Here is a 23,832-nt window from a genome sequence, read left to right on the forward strand (position 1 = left end):
CTGGGCCCGCTCCGGCGGCGCGCGCGGTGGCCGCGGCTGCCTGCGAGGCTCTCGGAAGAGGTGGGTGAAGCTGCGTAGAAGAGGGGTAAGGCTTAGTGAGTTTTAGAAGAAATAACACTGATGCGTATACATGCGCAGTTAGTATTGAACATCTTTCGCTGAGACTAAACGCCTCGCTAGTCTCTGTGGATTCGATTCATTGTCCGGATCAACGAATTGCGAGCGCAGCTCCATCTGTGATTCGAGAAATGGGTCCTGGTGAAGGAAATCATTTTTATGAAGCACTTCTGCCCCTTTGGGAGTGAGTGTGGAGTAGTCCCTCCATCTTTATGCTTCTCCTTTTGTACATATTAATCTTCGTTTGAGCTCTGGTAGAACTGTTTTTCAGGTTTCTGGTTGCCTGTGAGAAGAAATTCAGATAGGTATTACTCTTACACACTTGGTTTACAAAAAAAAAAAATAAAAATCTTAGAGAAACACTTGGTAGGCTCTTTCTTTGTTCAATACGCCAATGCTTTTTTCAAGTGAGCACATCATACAGGGCTCCTCGCTCAGCTTTCCATAGCACTCTACAAGCATTTTTCCTGGTCATCATGACCATCCTCTGCTTCTTCCACACAGTCTTTCATTGTATCTGTCTCATATCCATAAGATAAGCAGATCTCTATTTTGGTAGTTAGAAATATGCCATTGGGCACTGAACAGCCTTGGCCCAGGGGCTGTGTTTTGGGTGACATTTCCTATCATTCTAATTTAACGTTACAGATAAGGAGCAACTGCTGTATTCGTCAGCTTCAGTAAGATCTGTCTCACTCCACAGCATCCAGTACTGCTTCCAATATGAAAGCACTAGATCAGTTCTCATCTATATTTAACTATCAAGTAGTCTGTAAGTAATCTTCATTTTAAAAAATGGCAAGGAGGGCTTTATATCCATATATCTTTTAATAATTATTTAAGGTGAAAACTTTAAAGACTGAGGAGCAACTGAATTTCTCCACAAAACTCTTCAGCAGCACCTTTATCCATTGCTGGACCACTTTTAACAAAGGCAGTAGTTTCTAACAGTGAATTGGCATCATTCTGCCTAAAGCACAGTGATTTTTGTTACCTTTCTCTTGATTAGTGAACTCTGTGCTTTAAAATCCTATAGACACACTTTTTTTTTCTAACACCTATATTCTAATAAATTACATCAAGGTAATCCTTTGTCAAAACCTGTAAGTAACTGAAGCCAAGCCTTGATTCAGATGGTCAGTAGGAAATGTAAATCATAAGCATTTTCTCTGAAATGAGCCCATGACATTAGAAAGAAACCGAGGTCATAGGAGAGTCTCCAGAAGTTTTGCTGAGCAATGCTCCATTTCATACTATTGTTGTTCTGTTGAATTTTTGTACACTGGACTATACAAATCACAAGCCTGGTTGTGTTTCCTCTGGTTGTCTGCAACTGTAAAATCCTGTAGTATACAGGTTTATATAAACACTGTAACAACAAATTGTAACATAGACACACAAGTGGTCAAGCCAACCCTGTTGGACAATCAACAGGCTTGTCCAAGGGGGATCTACATGCCCTCACTTCACAGAAGTTATACTTCTGTACGCTGTTGTGTGTTATAACAAAACATCCCTATCAGTTGTGCATAAGGTTCTAAAATGTCATTGTTCTTCATCAAGTTAAGAATCACCTAGACTCAAGCAAAAATAACATCTACATGCATTATTCTGCACATTTTTCCTTAGTATTCTCAAGAATTCTTTGATATTCGTAATCTAGAAGCTCAGAGTATTTCCAGATTTCTCCCAGATTCATGTGTTCGGTTTTGAACCACAGAAATTTCCTCAGTTACCACTAAATAATTTTGGCTCGTACAAGCTAGACCTTTGTGAGCTCTCTTACAAAAACTCATTTATATATTAATCTTTATTTCAATCTCTTTATATTTCCCTGTACCTGCCTGCTTTATTTTGATGCTGATGGTTTTTCACTCCCTTTTCACTAGGTCCTTGCAGGCCAGCTAGAATCGCTTTTCCAAACACTGCCAACCTTTTCAACATACCTGTTTGCAGTCAGGGTACATCCACAATGGATAACTACACTGTTAGTTGCACTGGAGCTGTGCTGAGCAGTATGCTTACAGACTTCATATTCCACGGTGGAGTTCCAAACAGACAATGGTCTTCCATGGTGCAACAGGTTTTGTTGCAGTGGCTTTCTAAGTGCAACTAGAATTCACAAATTGCCAATAGAGTCATCCATGAATCACAGAAATACCAAAATGTGGAATTTGAAAAGGAAGATAATTAACTGTAATTTTAAATAACAAAAAAAAAAAAGAAACAACCCAAATAAACCCCTGCCCATTTCAGCAGGAATAAATTTCAGATCACATAACCCTTCCATTTTTGCAATGTTATACAGGTTAAAGGAACAGGCTTATTTTTAGTCATGTTCTTTACTGGCACCTGCACTTCAAAGGTTCACCTTTGTTACCAGACTATTAATGTTACTATTTGCAGTAATAGGAAGAGTTGTCAATCCTAAACAATTTACATGAACATTGCTTATCCTGAAGCCAAACCAAAACAAGCCATATTTAAGTGCAGCCATTATTTTTTGTTATTGTTTGTAAATCTCAGGTAGAAAAGATCAACTCTTAATTGTTGTAATATTTCTGATTACACGTGCAGTCATGATTGACCCATTATATAATGGCTCCACTAATGCATGCTCAGTGGGAGATCAAGCCATTTCTAGCCTTTCGTTAGACTGTTTGAAAAGTAAATAATTTGTCATTTGTATGGCCATGGCTAGATGCCAAAAGGTGAAAAGCTATTATTAAAGGAAATGTTATAAAATGCTATAGAGAAATTAATGGAATGGAGTATTTTTTAGGCAGTAAATAATCTACAGTATTTAACTGATGAGTTTTCCAAAGTATGTTCTATGGAAATGTTCAGTTGCTGAACATTATTTGATGGTGGTTTTTTTGTGAATTTGTTAATGTTTAAATTGACATACTGACTTGTAGTGAAAGATATAACCAACAAATTATAAATTCAAGTATTTTAATTGTAAAATATATCCTTATAACAGAACCTACTATTTCTGTAATTTTAAAAAAAAAAATGCAGATGCACTGTTTTACTCTGATTTATAATCTTAAAATCTACTTATTTAAATGGATATAGACAGACATTATTCACTACATTAAATCCCTTTAAAAGTCAGGAGGACATCATGCTTTTTAAATACCTTTTCATCTCTATGTGCATCTTTCTGTGCCCGGAGATGGACTTGTGATTACAAACAGAATGCATGATTGCATTAATCTACACACATAAACGCTAGTGAATCAGAACTTAATGTAATAATCCTAAACAGGTTCGTGGAAGGAAAAAACAGTTCATGAAGACTTTAAGGATGCTGCTGAAATGTGTACTACTTCTGTGAAAATCTTGAGGCAGCTTTAAATTCCAACTGTAGAAATACAATACAGCACTCTGAACTGCAAGTATCTGAGTTAATGCATATCATGTCATATTGTTTCATTCTACCAGGTCACATAGGTCCTGCTTTGGTTTTCCATTCTTAGCTTTTAAGTAAATGCAATGCACCTTGTTGAAGGTTTGCCACCATCTTGGAAAAAACAGACATTATGAACTCTCTGGTTCAGTAAGTTCTTCTTTTGTCCCTTTCTTACCTCAGGAATTCAGCCGCCTTCTGCTTCATTAATAGTGAGAGTTCACATTAACACTTCCCTCTATCAGTGCTTGCCTCTTCTTCCAAATCATGTTGTATTTTGTTCACATGGAAACATCCCCTGTCCTACCTGATACTTTCCTCATTAGCATCTCTGCCTAAGAGTAGGGTTGCTATATTCCCGAGGGCAAAAGAATAAGGTAAAAGGAAGGGCAAGGTGTGCAGAGGCTGTGGTGTATTGTCATTTCTAAATATCTCCCTGGGAGAGTCCCAGAGCCCAGCTCTAGTCCCAAGTCAGGGCTCAGGCTGCAGGAGCCTAGGTCAGGGTCCCGGAAGGAAACACAGCAGCCAGTTCTCAGCCAGCTGAGCCAAAGCCCAGACTCTCTGTGTCTGCTCTGTCCTGGAGCAAGCAAAATGCTTCAGTTCAGAGTTCTCATCTCAAAATCATAATTTCATCCCAAAGCCCTTCCCATCCCAGAGTGCCCCCCATTCCATTCACTGCCCAAGAGGAAAAGCAGTTCATGTGCAGGTAGAGACAGTAAGCTGTGTCCAAGGGGTTTATTAGCCACTGTTTTACTGCAGTTAAGCCTTTATTTAGGCAGAAATCTGAAATGGCAGCTCCTAGCTTTAATTGTATGCAAGTATGCACAGACACAAGATGGTTGCTCTAGCAGACATTTAGTTTTGTTCTCATTTGCACTGGTAGAATACAAATCTACCACATTAGCTGAATACAGAGGGCAGCAAGGGCAAAACAACTGAGTTCTACAGTGTAGATTTGAAGCAAAAAACAGCAAAGGGTACTGAAAAGGAGAGAGAACCTCCATTAAAAAATTCTTCAGCAATGAAGGAAATGAAATACTGGTAATGTTAATGTAAGAGTGGTTTTCACTGCATCTGAAATCAATGGAAGCAGTGAGAAGAATATTGGAGCTTTACGCATGTATTCAAAGATGATTTAAAACTAGAAGCCAGCAGCTGCAAAGTAGTCAGATAAGAGCTATAGAAGTGCAGCAAAACTATGTAGGTAGCAACACAGCATTAAAGAGTAATTACACTTACATCAGGAAAGAGCAGAAGAAGCAGTTCAACAATATAAGAGTTCTAGCCAAGATTAAAGTGCAAGGTACATAACCATAGTCCAGCCCTTACAAATCATAAGCACAAACTGCAGACCTCAGGCAGACTGCTGGAAACAGAAGGAGGGAGATGGAATGCCTGATGTAGAGATAGCACTGAAATGTAAATAGCACTGCTGAACTATAGTGAGTTAGAATTATATTGGATTCATTCCCAGCTCTAAACTCCGGAGGAAAGGTGACTCAGAGGACTTAAAAGCCAACAACAAACAATACACATAGAAGACCCTACATGCTGTGTATTACTATATACCAATTGCCAAGAGAAGGATCCACACGCATTCTAGCAAGCGATGTGTACCAGTGAGCGGTACCTAATGCATAGTTCTTCCACATCATCTCAGGTTACCCGAATACCATAAACTTACCCTTTATTCTGCAGAGCTGGAGTGTGATGGTCCCAAGAGTAATCCTTAGTCTTGCTTTGTACAGCTTTCTTCACAGGGGCAACAGTAATATGGGAGTGCCATTACAACCTCTCATGGCTATGTTAAGAATTATTGCTAGACAGACTTGGCATATTTATTATGTTTAAATCTCTGAATTTACCCTTAGTGGATGAACATCTGAACCACTGAGTGGCCTATGTCACCCAAATGCTAGGTCTAAGTAAGTATGCAGGACATTATTAATAAAGTTTGGAAGGTGAACTTATCCAAATAATCATTTCCCTTTCTCAAAGTTATTTTTCCTTTCTTTTTCCCCACATATAGTGTATTTTTCCCCCATGTAGTACAGAAAATTGAAAGCTGCAGAAGGAAAAAGTAAAATGAGATACTTCATGTTAAGAATATCCTATGCAAATTCCTAATAATTACATTGTATACAATTCTAACTAGCAATGCTGTGTAAGAGAAATCTACAATTCTTTATTTGCTGCTTTTCTTCTTAGAGCTAATGAGTTCCCTTAGTGCTTAAAATCCATCTTTGCTGCCACACACTTACAAAGGTAAATCACTTGAATGGGCTGAGCTTTCTTCTATTTATTGTTGCTAGGGGAACCACCTTGTTGGTATTCACCAATGTAACATGTCTTTTGACATGTGTTTCTGAGGACTAGATGCAACACAGCTCTGCAGCATTCAGTGAAAAAATGTATTGCAATGTCCTTGAAAATAAACTCACACAGAAGAGCAGCATTAGTGTAGTACCTTAGGTTTAGATTGTTTTGGGTTTCTTACTTGTTTCTTTAGACAGATAAGAATTGTGAAATTGTATGTAATAATTTGAGTAGTATTCCCTAATTCTGCCTACAATTTAAACACAAAGAATGCCAGTCTGTGAAATAAATGTCGCTAAAATAGCATGCATCTATTATTTTTTTTCAACATTCTTTTCCCTGTGTAAGAAACATTTTCTGTATGAAATTTTGCTCTTATTGATTACGTGACTGAAAAAAACCCCAATCCAAGTAGGGACAAAGTGGAAGTATGAGCCATTCCTGAATGGCCAGGTATCTGAAGGTTATTTGAATGACATCAGTCACCTGCTGGAAAGGATCAATTGTAAAAACACAGCACTAAACTCATGAAAGGCAATAAGCATCTTTAACTCAGAAAATATTTCTTGAGATAGCAGCTTCTGGCAGGAAAAAAAAAAAAAAAAAGATGATGTAGAGATATCAGTTGACTATAGGAAACAAACCAATTCTAATTTCCTGGTGATTTTGACACTGCCAAAATATCTGTGTGGGAAGGAATGACATTTGAGGTTGGAGGCAGCAAAGCATGAAAATATGCAGAAAGCATGAAAGTGAAGCACGAAAGGGCTGTGCACACATTTATATTTATTTATCCTACTACCTGGATTGCTGTTAACACCAGTTGATCTACCATTATAGAGCAGCACTTACTTGATTTACTTACTGAACCGTACAGGCAGTGTTCACTGTCTTAAAGGAGCTTACAAGTTAAGTGTGAGACAAAACCAACAGGATAAAGCAGAGGGCTTAGAGAACCTCAATGAAACAATACTTAACAGTCCCTTTTGCTGCTCTGAAAATCTTAGTTTAACGAACCCTGCATGTCTATAGTTTTTATGATGCGTAACTTTACACCAGCAGTTCTCGCTAAGTAACTTGTTAGAGGTCTCAGATTAAAACAGCAGTTCCGCACTACACTCTCTCTTCTAAAACACAGGCAGTATCTTTTGGGGCCTATGGAGATACCTTAAAAAAATGTGGTTAGCTTTTAAGTTTTCAAAGCTGATGTATAACAAATGTAAAATGACTAGCAGCATAGAGCAGGAAAGCAGCCACAGCCTCTACAAACCAGTTTTCACGCTGCACCCCCTGGTCTATCTCTGCATGAAGTGCTCTGAGAGAATGCAATCTTATTTGCAAAGTATTGTAATACAGTTGGAAGGGACTCTCCAGCTGTTTTAGGGTTCTTCTGGTGTGGAATAGTACACAAACAAGATTGTCTCCATATTATACATGCAACTAAGGCATGAAACAAGTGGCTGCATTACGAGAGCCCCAGTTTTACAAAGAAACAGAAGGAAATCAACACTTCCCACAGCAAAGGTGGCTTCAAGAGCCAGGTGCAAAGGATAGACCTTGACACCCGAAAAACATACAAAGGCTCATTATCTACTTTAGGTATTTGCTAGTACTTAATAATCCCCAAGAACACATTGTTCTGATTTGGTAAGTGTTCCAGTACACAGTACAATTCTACTTCAATATGTGACCCATACACATTTGGTCACCACATTTAAGGCCAAAGCACAGAAACAGTAGATATGCCCAACATTTACAAAAATTATTGTTAAAATTAAGGAAAATATACCTTTGGGGGTTTTTTGTTTTAATCTCTGAAAGGTATCTTGCCTTTTTGTTGAAACATTAAAAAAAATAAAAATCCAACCAATGAGGAATAAGTCCAGCATAACAATTTTCAGTCAAAATTATTAAAAAGTTTGGCCATCATGAGTTGAAAACAGTCTTACAATGGGAAATGTATTAGACAACAGGTGATGTAAGCAATTCCAATAGCCAAAACACAGACATTATGGGCAGCATAAGAAACTGACAGTTTGATTTTACAGGAAAAGTTTTCTACCAGAAAATTCCTGCTTCATGACATCAGGTAATGGAAGAAAAGAAAAAAAAAAATAGCTCCCTTTCTTAAATAATTTGTTCCCATACTCAGTGAAAATGCAGAGGTTTTACCATCCATGTGGTACATACCAAGGGATAAAGACAAAAGGAATAATAAAGTTGTTTATTAGGTAGTAAATCATTCAATGATGTGAGGGGTTTCCATGGAACCAGTTCCCATTTCCACAAATTAAGAGACCAGCCTGCTCTACATTAAGTAACAGAATTACAGAAAATGGCTTTTCAAATAATGGTACTTTCATGAAAGCTCATTTTGAGGCATTTTAACTGGGACTCAGAACTCAATTTGAAATGCTTTTCAAAAGAGTGGTTTGGTGTTTTTTTTGTTTTGTTTTGTTTTTTTTTTTTCCACATTTTCCTGTACCATGCAAAAACGTGCATTGCAAAAATCATGTTTTAGGGTAGTCAGATGAGCTTTTTGAAACTATCATTTATTTCATAAGATTCAATTTTGCTTTATTGGTAGCTTCAAAGAAACACAGTATTTGAAGCATGTGGCATTCAATCTGAATAGTATTAGTGGTAAGAAAGTACAAATGATCCAGTGAATAAAAAAAAAATATTAAAACCTATCAATTAAAAGGATTTTTTAATTTATTAAAACACCCTGGCCACTTATACAGCTAATAATTCATGGAAGTGTTTTGACTTCACTGAGAACATGTTTTTCCTACTTCAGGACATCCATTTCCAGGAACTGATAGCTAGTACAACCTAGCAAGATTACAACCACAGTGACAATGGCCAAAGAGGCAAGTTAAGTCACAAGGCTGAACCCGCAGCAGCTGGGGCCCTTCTTGGTGTAAGAGCACTTGCAGACAAACAACTGCCCATCTGGGAAAACATGGGAGCAGGTGCTGGGGGCACTGTGCCCTACCCAAAGGAAGCATCACATAGCATGACCTTCCCACCAGCAGTATGGGTCTCGCTAATGGCAGTGAACAATCCTCGCAACAGAGACTGTCACACAGAGCCAGCCTCCTCGGACTGCGCACGCTCCCCCATGTCCTGCAGTTGATAACTGAGAGCTCTGAGCCTCCATACACTGGGTCAGCTCATTCCTGTGGTTTTCTTACTTTGCAAACAGCATAATTTCATTCTTACCTAGGCTAATGCTCAGACAGGTTCCATTCATCATTACCCCCACCTCTGAGAAAAGAAAGTGAAAAGCAGGACTGCAGAATCTGGGTTAGATGAAAATTAGATCTAAATCATATCAAGATCAGCACAAAACTGACTGTCTCCTCTGGCAGCTATACACACGGCACAAACTAATCCCATGGGATTCTGAAGTAAATAATGTTTGTTGGTAACCGTAGCAAAAGATCCTCTTTTCAAAGGAAAAACGTCATTTGCTTGTGAAATGCTCTGTGCTACGCAAGATTCCTATCGCAGAGGTGATGAAAACATTCATTGAAAATTTCAGGTCACCACTGATAAAAGATGCTATTAGCCAAAGGTCAAGGTCAAAACAAGACCATTTCACCAAATTTCTCCAAGATCAAAGAAAAGGAAGAGTTTAATACATAGATATACACATTCAATCAAATTGAAGTGATAGTTATTCCAGAAACAGATTTAACAGGAAAGATGAAACACTGTTTTCCCAGAAGTAGTTTCTCAAGCCAGCATTTTAATTTTAGCAGTCTGCAGCAGCAACGCAGTAAAGCTGGCATAAAATTAAGCACAACTTTGAGTGGTAAAGTTATGAGTAAAATAAACCAATCCAAATTACTAATAAAAAAAATGCATGACTATGTAAATAACAAAAGGAAAAAAACATACCAGATTTATTCTCTATGCAAAGTAGTTAGCATGCATAAGCTTCTGACATTTAAATAACTGCGTGGCTATTGAGTGGAATTCAATAATAATAACATTTTACATGACCGGGGTAGAGAAAAAATTTCGCAAAACCACAGATTGACAGTAGACTTTTATTAACATATCTTACAATGTCAATTACTGTATTCCTAGTTTTATACTCTTCTGATGTGTTATAAAGATTGAATTAGATTCTACAGTAATGTACTGTACTTAAAATGATCATTCATACAGGATATCACACCAGAACATTTGAGTAATACACGCACACACCACTCTAGTTTGGACCTGTTATTTTTCAAGGTTAGTTTAGGATTAAAAAAGTTATGGGGGAAATCAAAAGTCTTGTTTAGCAGCATGCAAGGATATTCAAGTACAAGTTTTCAACCAAGTGATTTTTTTGTTGTTGTTGTTTTTAAATTGACTGGTGACTAATTCATCAGTACTAAAATAAACACTATGAAATACCCAAATGTTAAAGTTAAGGCTAATAGTTTTACTTCACATCCATATGCACAACCAGAGAACATTCCATTTTAAATAAAACACAGTAATCAAATTCTGGATACATCATCTCTTGTAAATACAGCATTGGAGCTTAAAACTACAGATTACCCAAGTTCATGAGCCCTGTAATAATGTTATGCTGGAGATGTAAATAATCTTTTTGCTCTTTAACCACACTTACAAAATGGCCTGATATTCATAATGAGCAATGCAAAAATATTACAGGCAGAACTTATAATACAGTATCAAAAAAGTAATATTTTGGAAAAGACATAGCCATTTAGTTGGTGAAACAGAGTAATTCTAATCTTACAGGAAGTGCTGTAATACTTTTGAAATATATATATATTTATATGTATGTAAAAAAACCAGCATCCTTTATTGTGGGGTTTTTTGAATTGCAGGTATCCAGAAACTCATTGTATTTACTTACTTTTCCTTCTGTCCATTTTCCTTGATTGCTATACAGTCATTTTATTTCCCCTATACACTTTTCACTAGATAATGACTTCCACTGGGGAACTGTTTTCATTGTGTATGTGGTTTTATCATAAGCTGTTTTTATTTTACACATATAAATTTTATTTTACACGCAAGCTATGAAAGTCAAAACTATCAGGAACTGCTTGGCAGTACTGTATGAAATAGCCAAGAAATGTCCAACACTTGTGAAAACATTAGTAGCAATATATTACATACCAGTATTTTAACTATAATCTTTCCTACCTACTTACACTGTGGGGTTTAGCCCAGTCATGCCTGTTCTCATGAATTTTTTTTAGCCCTCTAAGCATAAATTGTTTTGGCATTCATCCAGTGAGGCTGCACATGCATTGGTTGTTCACTTAGGCTATCTCTGTTGATTTTATTTTTTTTTCCTTTTTAGGAAACCAAGCAGAAAGAACACTGATTACTCTATACAATATAGAGGAACCTCCTGAAATGACAGCAAAGATACAAAATTATATTTCATTTGCAGAAAAGCCTACACATTTCCAATCCAATCATTCTGAAACATACATTTGGTTTGAAATGACAGGCAGGTTTATGGTTGTTACGCTTGTAACTGGCATCTGCTATGTTGGGTGCCATACAAATTCTCTATATACAGCAATTTCTGTATGTGTTACCACTGACAGTTTATTTAATTGATATGGAAAAAAAAAAGTCTCCTTTCTGGAAAAGAAAAATAAAAAGGAAAGAATACGTGTTCTGGATTATAGTAAGAGCAGTAAGATACTTAATTTACAGCTATTTCACTTATTTATGGAGAAAAAAATTAAATTCCTGAGAATGCATAAGTTTTCAGTAATGCCTGAAATATTTCAATAGACGTCTCATGATAAGTGAAATACTCTTTAAAATTCAACTTTCAGACCAATTGTTACCATGCAGTCTCACAACTGTTTTACAAATCCTGTCTAATTACAAATGCGTATCAAGCAAAAATCTCAAACCAACACAGAAAAGGCAAAGAAATTTTATCCAACATATTTAGCAGATGTAGTAGACATATACACTGTTTCAGCAAAAACTGCTAAAAACTCAACTCCATGCAGAGAAAAATAAAAACCTGACAGCTATCCCTGCAGTCTCTAAAAAACTGTAAGTAAAATTTGTGCTTCTTAACAATAACGGGCTTTTAAAAACAAAAGAAAAATGGACTACTGAGTGCAATCAGTTTGCTCACACTATTTTGAGGATTTAATTTCATATTATTGTATCATTATTTACTAGCAACAGCAGCTGATTTTGCAAAAATTTCACATGTTGACAAAGTTTCATTTCCCTTTTATGCCCATACCCCACTCCACCCCGAGCCAAAGAGCTAAACTCCCAATCAATTAAAGCTATTGTCAGTCAAGATGCATTCATTCATGGTAACAGCAACGATATGGTGTGTAGATGATGATGATTTACAAGCCATTATAATGTGGCCCCCATCTTTTATTGATATGATCAAAAGTATGAGACACCCACTGCTGCTCAAGCACTTTGTATCTTTCCTTGCATATGTAGAGAGGCTTACCACGCCTGTAGGAAAAAAAAGAAAAAAAAGAAGAAACCCATAAATAGTTAATATGCCAAATAAATGGAAAACTGCAACACACGATACTCACATAACTTTTTTCCCAGGGAAAGCGTGTATTTTTATTGGTGAGGGGCTTTTGGTTCTGCTTTTAATAAATAACTGCTGGGACTTCCCTTCCTCCCTCTTGGATAGCAGAATGCCCTACAGTGGAATCAATCCAACTGCATTGTTTGATCAAAGACCAAACGATGACTTTGGGGGAGAATTGATTGTCACCGGCAATGGCAACACAGGAATCTGTCTGTTGGGGGCCTGGTGTGTGTAACTCAAACATCATAATTACAACACCTTTGGGCCAAAAAATAGTCCAACTTGCACTAAATGTAGATTTTCCACTCAAGGAAGGTAGAGATAGATCTATTATTATCCGTTATGCATGTATTGCATAACATAAAGTTGATCTACCCAGAAGAGCAATAATGAAACATATTTGTAATGCAAATATTACCTAAGATCTCTGTCTTCTTCACCATGTGCATCTAGATAAACAGAACCCCAAAGGCAGAAACGATGGCCTCGTATGATGATGATTACAGATGCATTAATCAAAAGAAATATTCCTGTCCCAGCTCCACAGTTTTGAGAATGCTGTAATATTACGGGTGTAGGAAGGGAAGAGTGCAAAGATTCTGTTACTGTCTGTCAACTTTATAACAAAAAGTATTTTAAAAAATAGCAATTAGTTTTGCTTGAAATAACAAACACGTTACATTGTTCTTAGGAAACAACGTAACAAAGGATAGCCTGCCCCAAAATCATCCTACCAAACTAGAACTTCATGTCTTGTGCTGCCATAACAACACTTGCATACAAAAATTGTTCCCCACTTTAAAAAGGAAGGTATTTGTTAGCATGCAAAACCAGAATTACCTAACAAAAATGAGCAAAAATATTGTCTACAGTATTTTGAATTTGTTGTTGTATAGCAAACTCTATAGCATGACCAAATATTTCTGAGATGGCAAAGAGTAAGAGAAAGTATTCAGAAAAACTTAATGTTACCTCTTTTACAATAGTTTCTGTTGCTAAACATTTGCTTTCTCTATCCATGCTCACAGATCTAGTCTACAGCTCTACAAATCTAGTCCAAAAAATAGTTTTGAATATTTCTTGCTTGTTTCAGTTTGTCATTCATCTCTGTATTAACCAATTCATTTTAGCAATTAAAAAATCTGTTTTTCTATAAAATTTTATTACAATTAGAGGCTATAATCCCATCAAATATAATAAAATGTAGTTAATTATACAGATTTTAAATTTTTTTTATAACTTTCTGTTTTCATGAAGTTTGACACCTTAACTCTAACTGTGAATTCTACTTTAAATTTCACCCACCTGTCCTTCTCACACCATATTAGCAGTATGAGAGAAAGGTGAGTTCAAACATTATCAAAAAGGTCCAAGATTCCTCTGAAATTTCTCTGGGTTTGATTTTATACCCCATTTGTAAACATCTCCCCAACAAATTCTCCTTATAGTTTTGTAAAGCCCGTGTAGTTCCAGCCTTCTACTAACTGTTCTATGGTAGGAAACATAACAACTGTCAAAGCAAAACTGGATCATAGACAGGAAAACAATACTAGATGCTCTCCAACTCAGGTTCCTGAAAGAACATATATATGCTGGCTAGAAAACTTTGCTGCTGAATTAAAAGTCAAAGGCCTTAAAATGATACTTATCTAGCTATAGTCTGTAGATCACTAGTAGATAGTCAGGTATATCAGAAAGTACTGTATAAAAGGGGGAAAAAAACAAACCCCATACATTGATATTCTTATATACACAGAAAGCAAGGAAACAAAATAGAGAAAAATTAAAATAATACATGAACAATCAGAATGTAGACAAATTTCAATTGGTGATGAATCAAAACAATGTGTCAAACATTACACACAATGGCTTTCTAAGAGTTTTTCATACAGGTAAAAAGGCTATGGTCTTAAAAAGATTAATAAAATTATTCTCTATAATCCAGTCTAGATCCATCTATCAGAAATAAGCACTAAACATTATTATTGAGGATTGGACTAGATGACCTTGAAAGGTCCCTTCCAACCCAAACTATTCTATGATTCTATAAACACATTTTTGGAAAGAAAGCCATCAAAACTGAGTAATGGAGTTAAAAACTATCCATGAGTGTGAGAATCAATTACAGAATTTTAATTAATTCTCTCTTACCAGAACACATTCACAGTAACTCTGTTGTTTGCAGCACAGTCCTTTCAAGCATACAAAAGTACCACAAACTAGACAAACAGCAGGATCCTTAGGAACCTTGGTACAAACAGTACAAGTCTTTCTGTGATAATACTGAAAAATGGTATTATAATTCTCAGGCAACTGAAGGAGGCGTGGCAAGTCCCACTTAGGTTCCTGGATAAGCAAAGCCTATAAATAAGATAAGAACAATATATCGGTTCTGCACGTTGATTTATGCATTTATAAGAAAAGAAAATATGAAAGAAAGCAAGCATGAAGTTTAAAAATGTCTCCCTTCCTCTGCATTTCACAAATTTGTAAGTCAAAAGTCACTGTGCAATAGTCACTTGCCTGAACACCCTCCCCAGCTGTGGTCACATTTCATCTTTTTTAATGGGTGCAAAATGAGTACTAGCCTCTTCCTAAGGACATTTTCTAAATGTGACACTTTTTAAATGCAAAAGTCTTCATAGCTAAAACAAGAGGATTAAGAGTGATCTACAGGAAAGACTCCCACACGCTACACTAAGCTATCTTGGCAACACCAGCACTGCTGCCACTGGCACTGACTATGAAAGCTGTCTCCTACTAAAACTTTAGATTAAAACTTTCAAAACCAGAACTGAAGTTAGGCTCTGTAAATGACACTTGAAGACATCTGCCTGATTTTCAGAACTGTGTTGCACACATCAATTTTGAGGTGACTAATAACTCACCAATACTCATAAATTTTTGATAAAGCAGGCACTACCTAAATATTGGTTTCAAAGCCTAACTCTCCTCTTTTGCTCTTAACACTGTCAAAATTTTTATTTTTTTAAGACAGTAATGTGCTTTTCCTTCAACCTACTAATTTTTACTAAGTTTATAATTGATGGGCATAGGGGTCAGATGGGATCTTTCTTGCAAGGAGTAAAATTTTTTAAAAATCCCATGACCACAAAACCTAACTTGCAAAAAGAAAAAAAAAAAAAGGGTGTTTGTGTGTGTGTGTGTGTGTGTGTTTGCATTTGTACCTGGTTCCTTTTTGATCATGGAAAGAACACTAGGAGTTTCACTGCAATCTCTCTCTAATGCCTATCAGATATGCAGCACCTGTATTTTGAGATTAAACCGAGTATTCAAATTTTCATTCACAGTAGTCTAATGAATGCCTGCAAACATACAAAGGCAGGTGCAGATCATGTTGCAGAGGGAAGAATGCATCTGGCTTGCCTCTTTGACACCATAAACTTGGGAGAGGGAGACATGAATTGTTGAGATGCAGCTTCTTCATAAAAACAGTGCAGTAACCTTGAAACATATTTCACAACTGAGGTTCCAATTGCATTGATTCAAGTGTTGGTATTGTTTCGTTAACCTTCAGAGAAAATGCACTATCTTTTATCAATCAATTATTAAACAGCTTTTATCCTTTTGATCTTTTTCAGTATAGCAACTGAAGATGCTCAAAAATACCAGTAATGTCTAGCAGGCAAGAAAAACTGGTGAGTTTTTTTTCGTAAAAGACAAAGTTTCTATCACGTGCCCTTGACAGGCTTCAGGTGCAGAATATATGGGTACACTTAGTATCATCTAAGGATAGTGTTTCTATTTTCTGTCTCCAGGAATCATATAAAAAACAGATAGGTTTTCTTATTCCTGTTTTTAACCAACCCAACCCACATCCACTAACTAATATTTCTAATTAAAATTTCTCATTTACATGTCAGGTTCTCAGATCCTTATCCAAAACAACAGTGTATGTGCATAGTGAATCAATCCATAAATAGCTACTTCCACATCAGGACTGTTTTGGAAGAAGTAATTTTGCTACATACCTTTACTTGATCTGGATTTCTATCTGCAAATGAAGCCAATTCTGAGCACCACTGTGATATCATGTCAAATGCTGGCACTGGCCAATCGAGACAAGAGGCACTGGTGAACTGATGAGCCGACTGAAAAGATGGTAATAGACCCAGGCAGCTTGCAAGAACTGCGAATTCTTCATCTTCCTTTTAGGTATGAAATTAAGGAAGTTTAGATTAATAGATATACTGTGAATTTTTAAATAGCTTATTAAAAATGTATCTATTCCAATAAAAGAAGTAAAGACATTCTAGTACAATGATGCTAACATCACATTCAGAGACACAGAAAAGCTTCATTTTTTTCCAAGATTACCTTAAACAGGATTCTCAAAGTACAAGAAAACCAGTCAGAAAACAAACTCCAAAACCCAAACAAAACCACAGATACAAAACACACAAACAAAAAACCGAAAACCCACAACACCCAATAATTTTCTTCCTGTTTAGCACCCCAAATTGACTTGTAGCTGTTTCAGAGCTAAAATGATTTTGAGGCAAGGAAATGAGGGAGCTGACGTGCAGCAAACTCTACTTAAATTGGTCACGGATCTTAAACTGATGCAATGTCTCAGAATAAATTCCAAATATTAACAGGTATTAAGCAAAATCAGGACTGAATTCCAGTCTGGATTTCAATCAGATTATGCCATCTCTGCAAATGCCGGACAAGTTTTAAAAGTATGTTGATATTTTATGAGACAGGCATCTATGATCTGATAAAATAAGCATGTACTTGCTGAATTTTAAGAATATAGTACCATTTTTCCAGGAAACTGCCTTGAAAACAAATTTATAGAAGACAAACAATGCTGCAGAGCAATGCTATAAAATATGATTTAAAACAAAAGATATCTTAGGATAGAAAATACATACCATGAAAAAGACATCTTAAAAGTCTTATTTTTGATCTCTAGCTTTTAAATGGTAACATTTGAGTGTGGCCCCTTCAACCTGTACCTGGCAACTAGGTAAATCCCCTCCAAAAAGATGGTGTTGAAGAAGGCTTGTGATCCTGAGGAAAGGCAGGCAGAACTGCTGCAGATAGCACTCTACAGAGTCAGGATTTACCTACAGGGAAAGGAAGCAATTTCTAAATTCTGCCATAGATAAGTTGTCTCCTATGTAAGAAACTCCAGTATGAACCAAATGGTTTTTAAGCATACTATACAAACCATGCATCAAAATACATTCTGAAGGCAAATATTTCACTAATAATCTGAAAGAATTCCATGGGTTTTCTTTCCCCCTTGACAAATGTTTTTTCTACTTAAATATTCAGTTTTCCAAGTTTCAGAAAGGTCTTTCATACATGTGAATAAAACCCCACAATTATAAGAAGTATTTATCAATAACTTTCTCAACACAGCAGTGGCCACATATATTAGTAAAAAAAAGATTTGCACAGGCAAACTGTCCCAAAGGGATGTGCTTTGATCTAGAAAAATAAAGATTTGTACTGCAGTCTTTAGCAAGATCAGAGAAAAAGCATTATAACAACGAGGATGAAAAACTTGAGACAGAAAGGGGACATGCTGAATAAATTCTCAAGAGATCTGCCAATACCACTGTTAATTCTTCAGTCTCTCCTTCTTCATATATCTTGCCCTTAGACAGCTCACTAATCACATGGCCCAGCAATACTTCCCAAGATTTTTCTCCACTTGATGTATTCTGTAAAAAGGAAAGAAAGAAATCCAAAATGCACTGGTCATGAAAAGGAGAAAAAGTTCCTGCAAAAGTAACAGCGATGAAGTATATTTCCTTTTGATCAACACACGAATTTTGACAAAAAAAAAAAAAAAAAAAAAAATTCTACAGAAAGGGACTGCATTTAGCTCAGAGTGAAACCTGACTTGCTACTTCAATTACATATGTTTAAACTGTTATATGAAAACACTTTTATAATGTTGCATTTCCCATGCTTTTTCTTGAGTATAAAAATGCTTAGTTTAAAATTAGGAAGAATCACTTCATGGATATATTGTGTACCGACAGAATTTGAATTCTAATACAACCAATTAATAAAAATATACAGTGATTTTCTAAAATGTACCAACCAGAATGAGTTATAAAATGCTTGCTATGTATTTTAAGTTGAAATGAGTCTATTAGAAAATAGAAGGTTGTGTCTGGAAGGAACTATACCTCCTACAGATGGAAAAAAATATTTAGTGGAAACATAACCACTTAGCACTGTGCCACAGCATTTACATTTAAAGGCAATGATTACAGAAAGCCATCAGAAATAGAAAGCAGTATTCCCATAAGTATTTTTCTTCTGAGTCATAATAAATTCTACCCAGGAAAAACATAATTAGATCTATTAGTATATCATCAACATAATAAACAGTGGAACATTGCTGGGATTTAAAAAAAAAATTCCAAAGCAACTCTTTATATAAATATATAAAGATTTCAATACATAACAATGTATATAATTCATCAGCTGGTTTCTTTAGTGCATTTTTTCATCAATTATTACTGTTAATTGAAATGGACGGTGTCTTCACCTTTGGGCATTGGGAAGGCAGATTTGCTATTTACACTTACAGTCTAAGAACCAGAAGGCAGCAGCTATTTAAACTGGCAGTTAGGACAAACCTTCCATCTACATTACTCCTGGAAGTTTACAGTGTGCTTCCTATGACACATAAGGCACACTGCAAAGATAACAAGAGTGAAGTTGGGAATTAAAAGTAGAATATCCACCTCTCCACCCTGCTGAGAAATTAAACTCTCTATGTTGTTTGATCATTTGGCATGAATATAGAGGAAAGACTGCAGCTCATGTTTCTGTCTGGAATACCAAACTGAAATAGATTCTCTTGGCATTATCCACAGACAAAAGTTAAATAAGGTGTGATCTGCACAGTCATCCTGGGATCAAAAGGTCAATATTATCAGCATGTAAGAAAAAGCCAGCCAGAACCATACATTTTAAACCATTTGAGCCTCAGGAAACTTTAAACACAGAACATGGGATTCCTGAACTGAAAACCAGCTTCCCTTGTGACATGAAAAGAGAAAGAATAATTGGAGGCCTGTGCTAGGCTCAAGAAGAAAAGAGCTGCCAAAGGGCTGGGAGAGAGGAACAGGGAGCTGCGCAATTGCCACTGGCTGGTCCTCAGAGGTCTCCTGCACACACACAGGGTCCGGACAGCAACACTATGCAGGAGAAGGAGGAAACTGGAAAGACATCTAGGGTAGGGCAAACTTGCATGTGGGACTTCCTCAAAGCCTCTGTGCTTTGGGTGGATTATCCCTGGGGTGGGATGGGAGCCAAGAAGGAAGCATGTGTAGGAGTCCTGGCCAGCCTGAGGATCATGCGGAGAACACCCCAAGCACACACTGCCAAGCTGCTGTCAGAACTTGGACCTTTGTGCCCAGATGATGTACACGAGACAGACAAGAGGAAGGAGGATGTTTCCAAGGGAGTACAGCACATATGCAGCAGGGAGCATTTTTCGTATCTACCTCCTACCTCTTTTGCTCTCCCACTTGGAAAACTGTCAATCTTCAATGGGCTTTTTGCAGAAGAAAAGTCAAAATTCTCAAACTGACAGAAGTTAATCTGTTGTGTTATTTGAATTACACCAAATCACAACACCCATTCACAGTAACATACTGTTTAATGTGCAACTATTTCCCACTTGGTCTTATCATCCAAAGACAAGACCACTAGTGAAAATTCCACTAAAATGGACTGTCTTTATTATCAAGACAGACGGCTACTTCAGAAATCCATTATCTGATCCATGATCATAATTTGCAAGCCTCAAGTACAAAGTGCTTTAAGTGAAACAAATGCTTTCACATGCTTCTATAAGAAAACATAATTAGTATTAATAGGTATCAAGCCCACCAAGCACATGCCCTAAGTCTATTTTCATACAATAAAATCTCTCACTGTAGACAGAAAATAAAGCATTGTAAATGTATGTTCAGATAAACTCCAACCTTTGCTACTAAGAAAAAGGCAGTCCATGTTTATCATATGGGCTATGAAAGAATATAACCTGGTTACACTTCAATCTATTTATATGCTCTCTACCACAAACTTTAAACTGCAAAATTATTTGTCACTTGGGAAACAAGTAAACAGAAAAATGGAAAAAAAACCTCATCAGCAACTATCTCAAGCAAATGTTCTTGAAATTCTAAGGAAGTGACAATATATTTAAAGAAGGGGGTGGAGAGGGACATAATAAAATGCAGTACCATCCAGTAAACTCATATGTTTAATGCAAGTCCAGGAAAAAAAAATCCCGCATAGTACCAGTTTGTCCAGTAAATAATTTGTCCTTAATACCTCGGAATTGTGACTGATGAGTAAGACAAATCTAACTTATGTGTGAAAAGCAGGTCATACTTCTCAGCATGCATTTCATTTTACAGCCAACATAATCTAAGGCCCAGCTGTTGTAAAAAGGGGTATTCCTCCACCCATTTCCTCTCCTGGCCCTGACACTTCCATCCTTTCCCTTGGTCTGGCACTGGCAGTCTTCTGACCTTCTGGGGAATCAATGCATGGAGCAGAAAACTAACTGAAGGATTTAATGAATGCCAGTGCAGGGAACTGTGTCTTTTGGTGGGAACTGGCATTCAGTCAGCTGAACTGAAATAGCAAGATGTGCCTTCACTTTACTTGTAAATACTACCAAAAGGCAAAGAAACAATATTGAAATATCTACCTGCCTAGTGTACAAATTTCCTCCTCTGCCTCCAACACATGAGCACTCTAGACCACGTTATTGGGAGAAATTTATAGGGCTAGCCACAACTAGCATGAACAAATAATAAAGAGACAGAGTTTTTTTCCCCCACCAACAAGCTTGCCTGCTTTTCCTGTAAAGGAGTGTATCAGATCAACCCATGGCTTCTCTAGGAAGGCTTCAATTTCACAGGAAGGGAAGCTGCATTTACTTGATACCACTGCAACAAACTCAAAACTTAAACTATAGAGACACAGCATCAAATCTGAAACTGAGTTTCGCAACTAGATATTCATTGTGAAGCTTTTCTCATCACATACCAAAACCTGCAAAAATTGCACATGCAAAAACTCGATTTTTGTGAAGCAGAGCTAATTATTATATGCAGAGCAGAAGTATCTGTTACATTCCTACCAGAAATACATAAGGAGAACTTCATAGATGTTTTAATAAATTAACCAACCTTTTTGATAGCGCCTGACTCTTTCCATGCCATCCTATCTTCAGCACTGCATTTAACAGAAAGTGCCGCCAAGGCTTGAGTATACAATAAAGTGAACAGCACTTTTATAATGCAGGTGAAGTGTTCTGTAAAACAATGAAAGTAATTTTTAATCACTTGGTATTTTTAGCAAATATACTGATTACAGAGTCTCTAGTTATGGAAATGATGTTCTCAAATGAAAAGCAAGTGCCACACAAAAAGTACAACCCCCCAAAACATATAAAACAACATAATGTATTTACTGGCATTCAGTAAATGACCTAGCAGCCATAGTGAATGGAACAAGTACAGGGCAAGTAATTTTCCACTTCTCCATATGTCCATCTTAATTCTGATCAGCAGTGACTTCCTAGAGACCTGGTGATATTACAAAATTCTATTTTGTCCAAACGTTACATCAAGGTGAACTACTGATTACTGATAGCTACAACTAATTGGGTGCTGTAGATGTAAGCAAATGCATATCCTATGATCTCTTCTGGTAACGTTTAAACCATGTGGGGTAAGTTATATTCATATAAATACTGGAAAAGCTAAGTTTCCAAAGAAATCAGTGCAAGAAGAATGCTTAGCATACTTCACTTCCAGATATGGATGTAGTCATAAAAGACTTGCTGCAAATCACTCTTTAGATAGTACTTACTTATTGGACCTCTTGTGAATACAGAAGGAGGACAAAAGACAGACTGTTATTTTAGAACTTACCTTCTTTTGAAATATGTTTATTGTAAACAATTTAAAATAATATTTAAAGGACTATTATCTCCTACATATAAGCTATAGGAAAAAGGCTTTGAATTCTTTTTGGGGATCCTAGCAAGACAGGCAAAATAAGACTTCCTAAAATTGGAACAGGAAAATGGTCAATGTGATCGTTCTCTGAAATGAAGGTGTCATAGCAGTCCTTTTTTCTCTTTTTACTTCAGGTTGTATTTCCCATCCCAAATAATCTCTTTTTTGTTCAATCTAGGCAGATCAAAGAAGTTTCTATCATCACTTACACCATTCCTTAAGCACAAATATAACCATAATATATATCTAAAACAATGTACACAAAAATGAGGGTTTTAAAAAGTCCTTTCAGGCTTTGAAGTCATGCAAAACAATTTTATTTACATAAGCACCTCACAAAAATTGGGTTAAACTCATTCCTTCCCCCCAAAGGATTTAAACAAGCTTTGTATGTGAAAATGAAAAGGAGGTAAGGGAGATGAAACTCCTTTCTTCTCCTTTCTTCTATCTAATATCAAAACCTACCACTGTGTTCTAAAAGAAACACAGCCAGGACTTTAGCACATAATTAAATTTGTGAAATAACAATTGCTTTTTTTATGTAACAACTGTTTATAAATCAATGCAGACATAGATTTTGAAACTTTTAAATGTTACTGAGTATATATAATAAACACAATTTAGGTACCTAAATGATCTTTTGTAACTATGTAATTAAAAGTGTACTTGTTTTTGTATTATCTTCCTATGGAGCTTATGTTAAACATGAAAACAAATACTGCTGTACTTAATCTGCCCCATTCTAGAGCAGGTAGCATTGTAATGATTTTGTTTCTCCACATTTCCCCAGAAGGAGTATTCACCAGATCCCATTAGATGTCTAGGCGGTACTTTTTTCCTCTGCTGAAGCCTCCATTTTCTTAGCAATCCTCCTCCTGAGGAATAATAGCAGGCTAGCATTCAGTAAATTTTCTGGGACTGAAATCTACAAGATTAAACCACATGCACTCACAGAATTGTAAAAATTGCCTCTTTGGCCTGAGCTACAGTCTATGATCGTAGCTAGAACTGAACTCAGGCACTGCGCTCTATCTCCATCAATAGCAGGTACAAGCAATAGAGATCAATTTTACATTGTGAAAGCTTGAATGAAAACCACTGCACTTAGCAGCAAAACTAGACCAACCAGTCACTCATCAATCTGCCATAGCCCACTTCATCTTTTAGTTCTAATTCTGTTCTGCTGAGGTGATGACACAGTGCTCAATACTGGGTGTCTTAGCAGCCTATTACATTTTTAAAAATCTGGTTTATGTTAAATATAATTATCCCTTGACCCTATTCCCACCTTCATACTATTTGTTCAATTCACCAGAAATGTTACCTCTAGTGTATATTGTGTTCTTTAAAATAAACTAACATTCTTGTATTTACTTACA

General features: G+C 36.4%; 1 protein-coding gene across 6 annotated transcripts in view; it reads right to left on the reverse strand.

Annotated features, from left to right (window-relative positions):
- Positions 1-9,883: 9,883 nt before the first annotated feature.
- The window catches only part of UBR3 (ubiquitin protein ligase E3 component n-recognin 3), a 101,388-nt gene continuing 87,439 nt past the window's right edge, over positions 9,884-23,832 (reverse strand). For all 6 annotated transcript variants that reach the window (XM_026852110.1, XM_026852106.1, XM_026852109.1 and 3 more), the window contains 7 exons: positions 21,620-21,744; positions 18,008-18,115; positions 17,402-17,512; positions 16,412-16,588; positions 14,571-14,780; positions 12,838-12,977; positions 9,884-12,331 (listed from right to left, as the gene is read on the reverse strand). In XM_026852110.1, the coding sequence (XP_026707911.1) occupies positions 12,214-12,331; positions 12,838-12,977; positions 14,571-14,780; positions 16,412-16,588; positions 17,402-17,512; positions 18,008-18,115; positions 21,620-21,744 (989 nt within the window). In that variant the 3' untranslated portion in view covers positions 9,884-12,213. The remainder of the gene's footprint in view (positions 12,332-12,837; positions 12,978-14,570; positions 14,781-16,411; positions 16,589-17,401; positions 17,513-18,007; positions 18,116-21,619; positions 21,745-23,832) is intronic.

Source organism: Athene cunicularia (assembly GCF_003259725.1).
Source record: "Athene cunicularia isolate RWA chromosome 7 unlocalized genomic scaffold, athCun1 chr7_part1, whole genome shotgun sequence".
NCBI classification, from domain to species: Eukaryota; Metazoa; Chordata; class Aves; order Strigiformes; family Strigidae; genus Athene; species Athene cunicularia.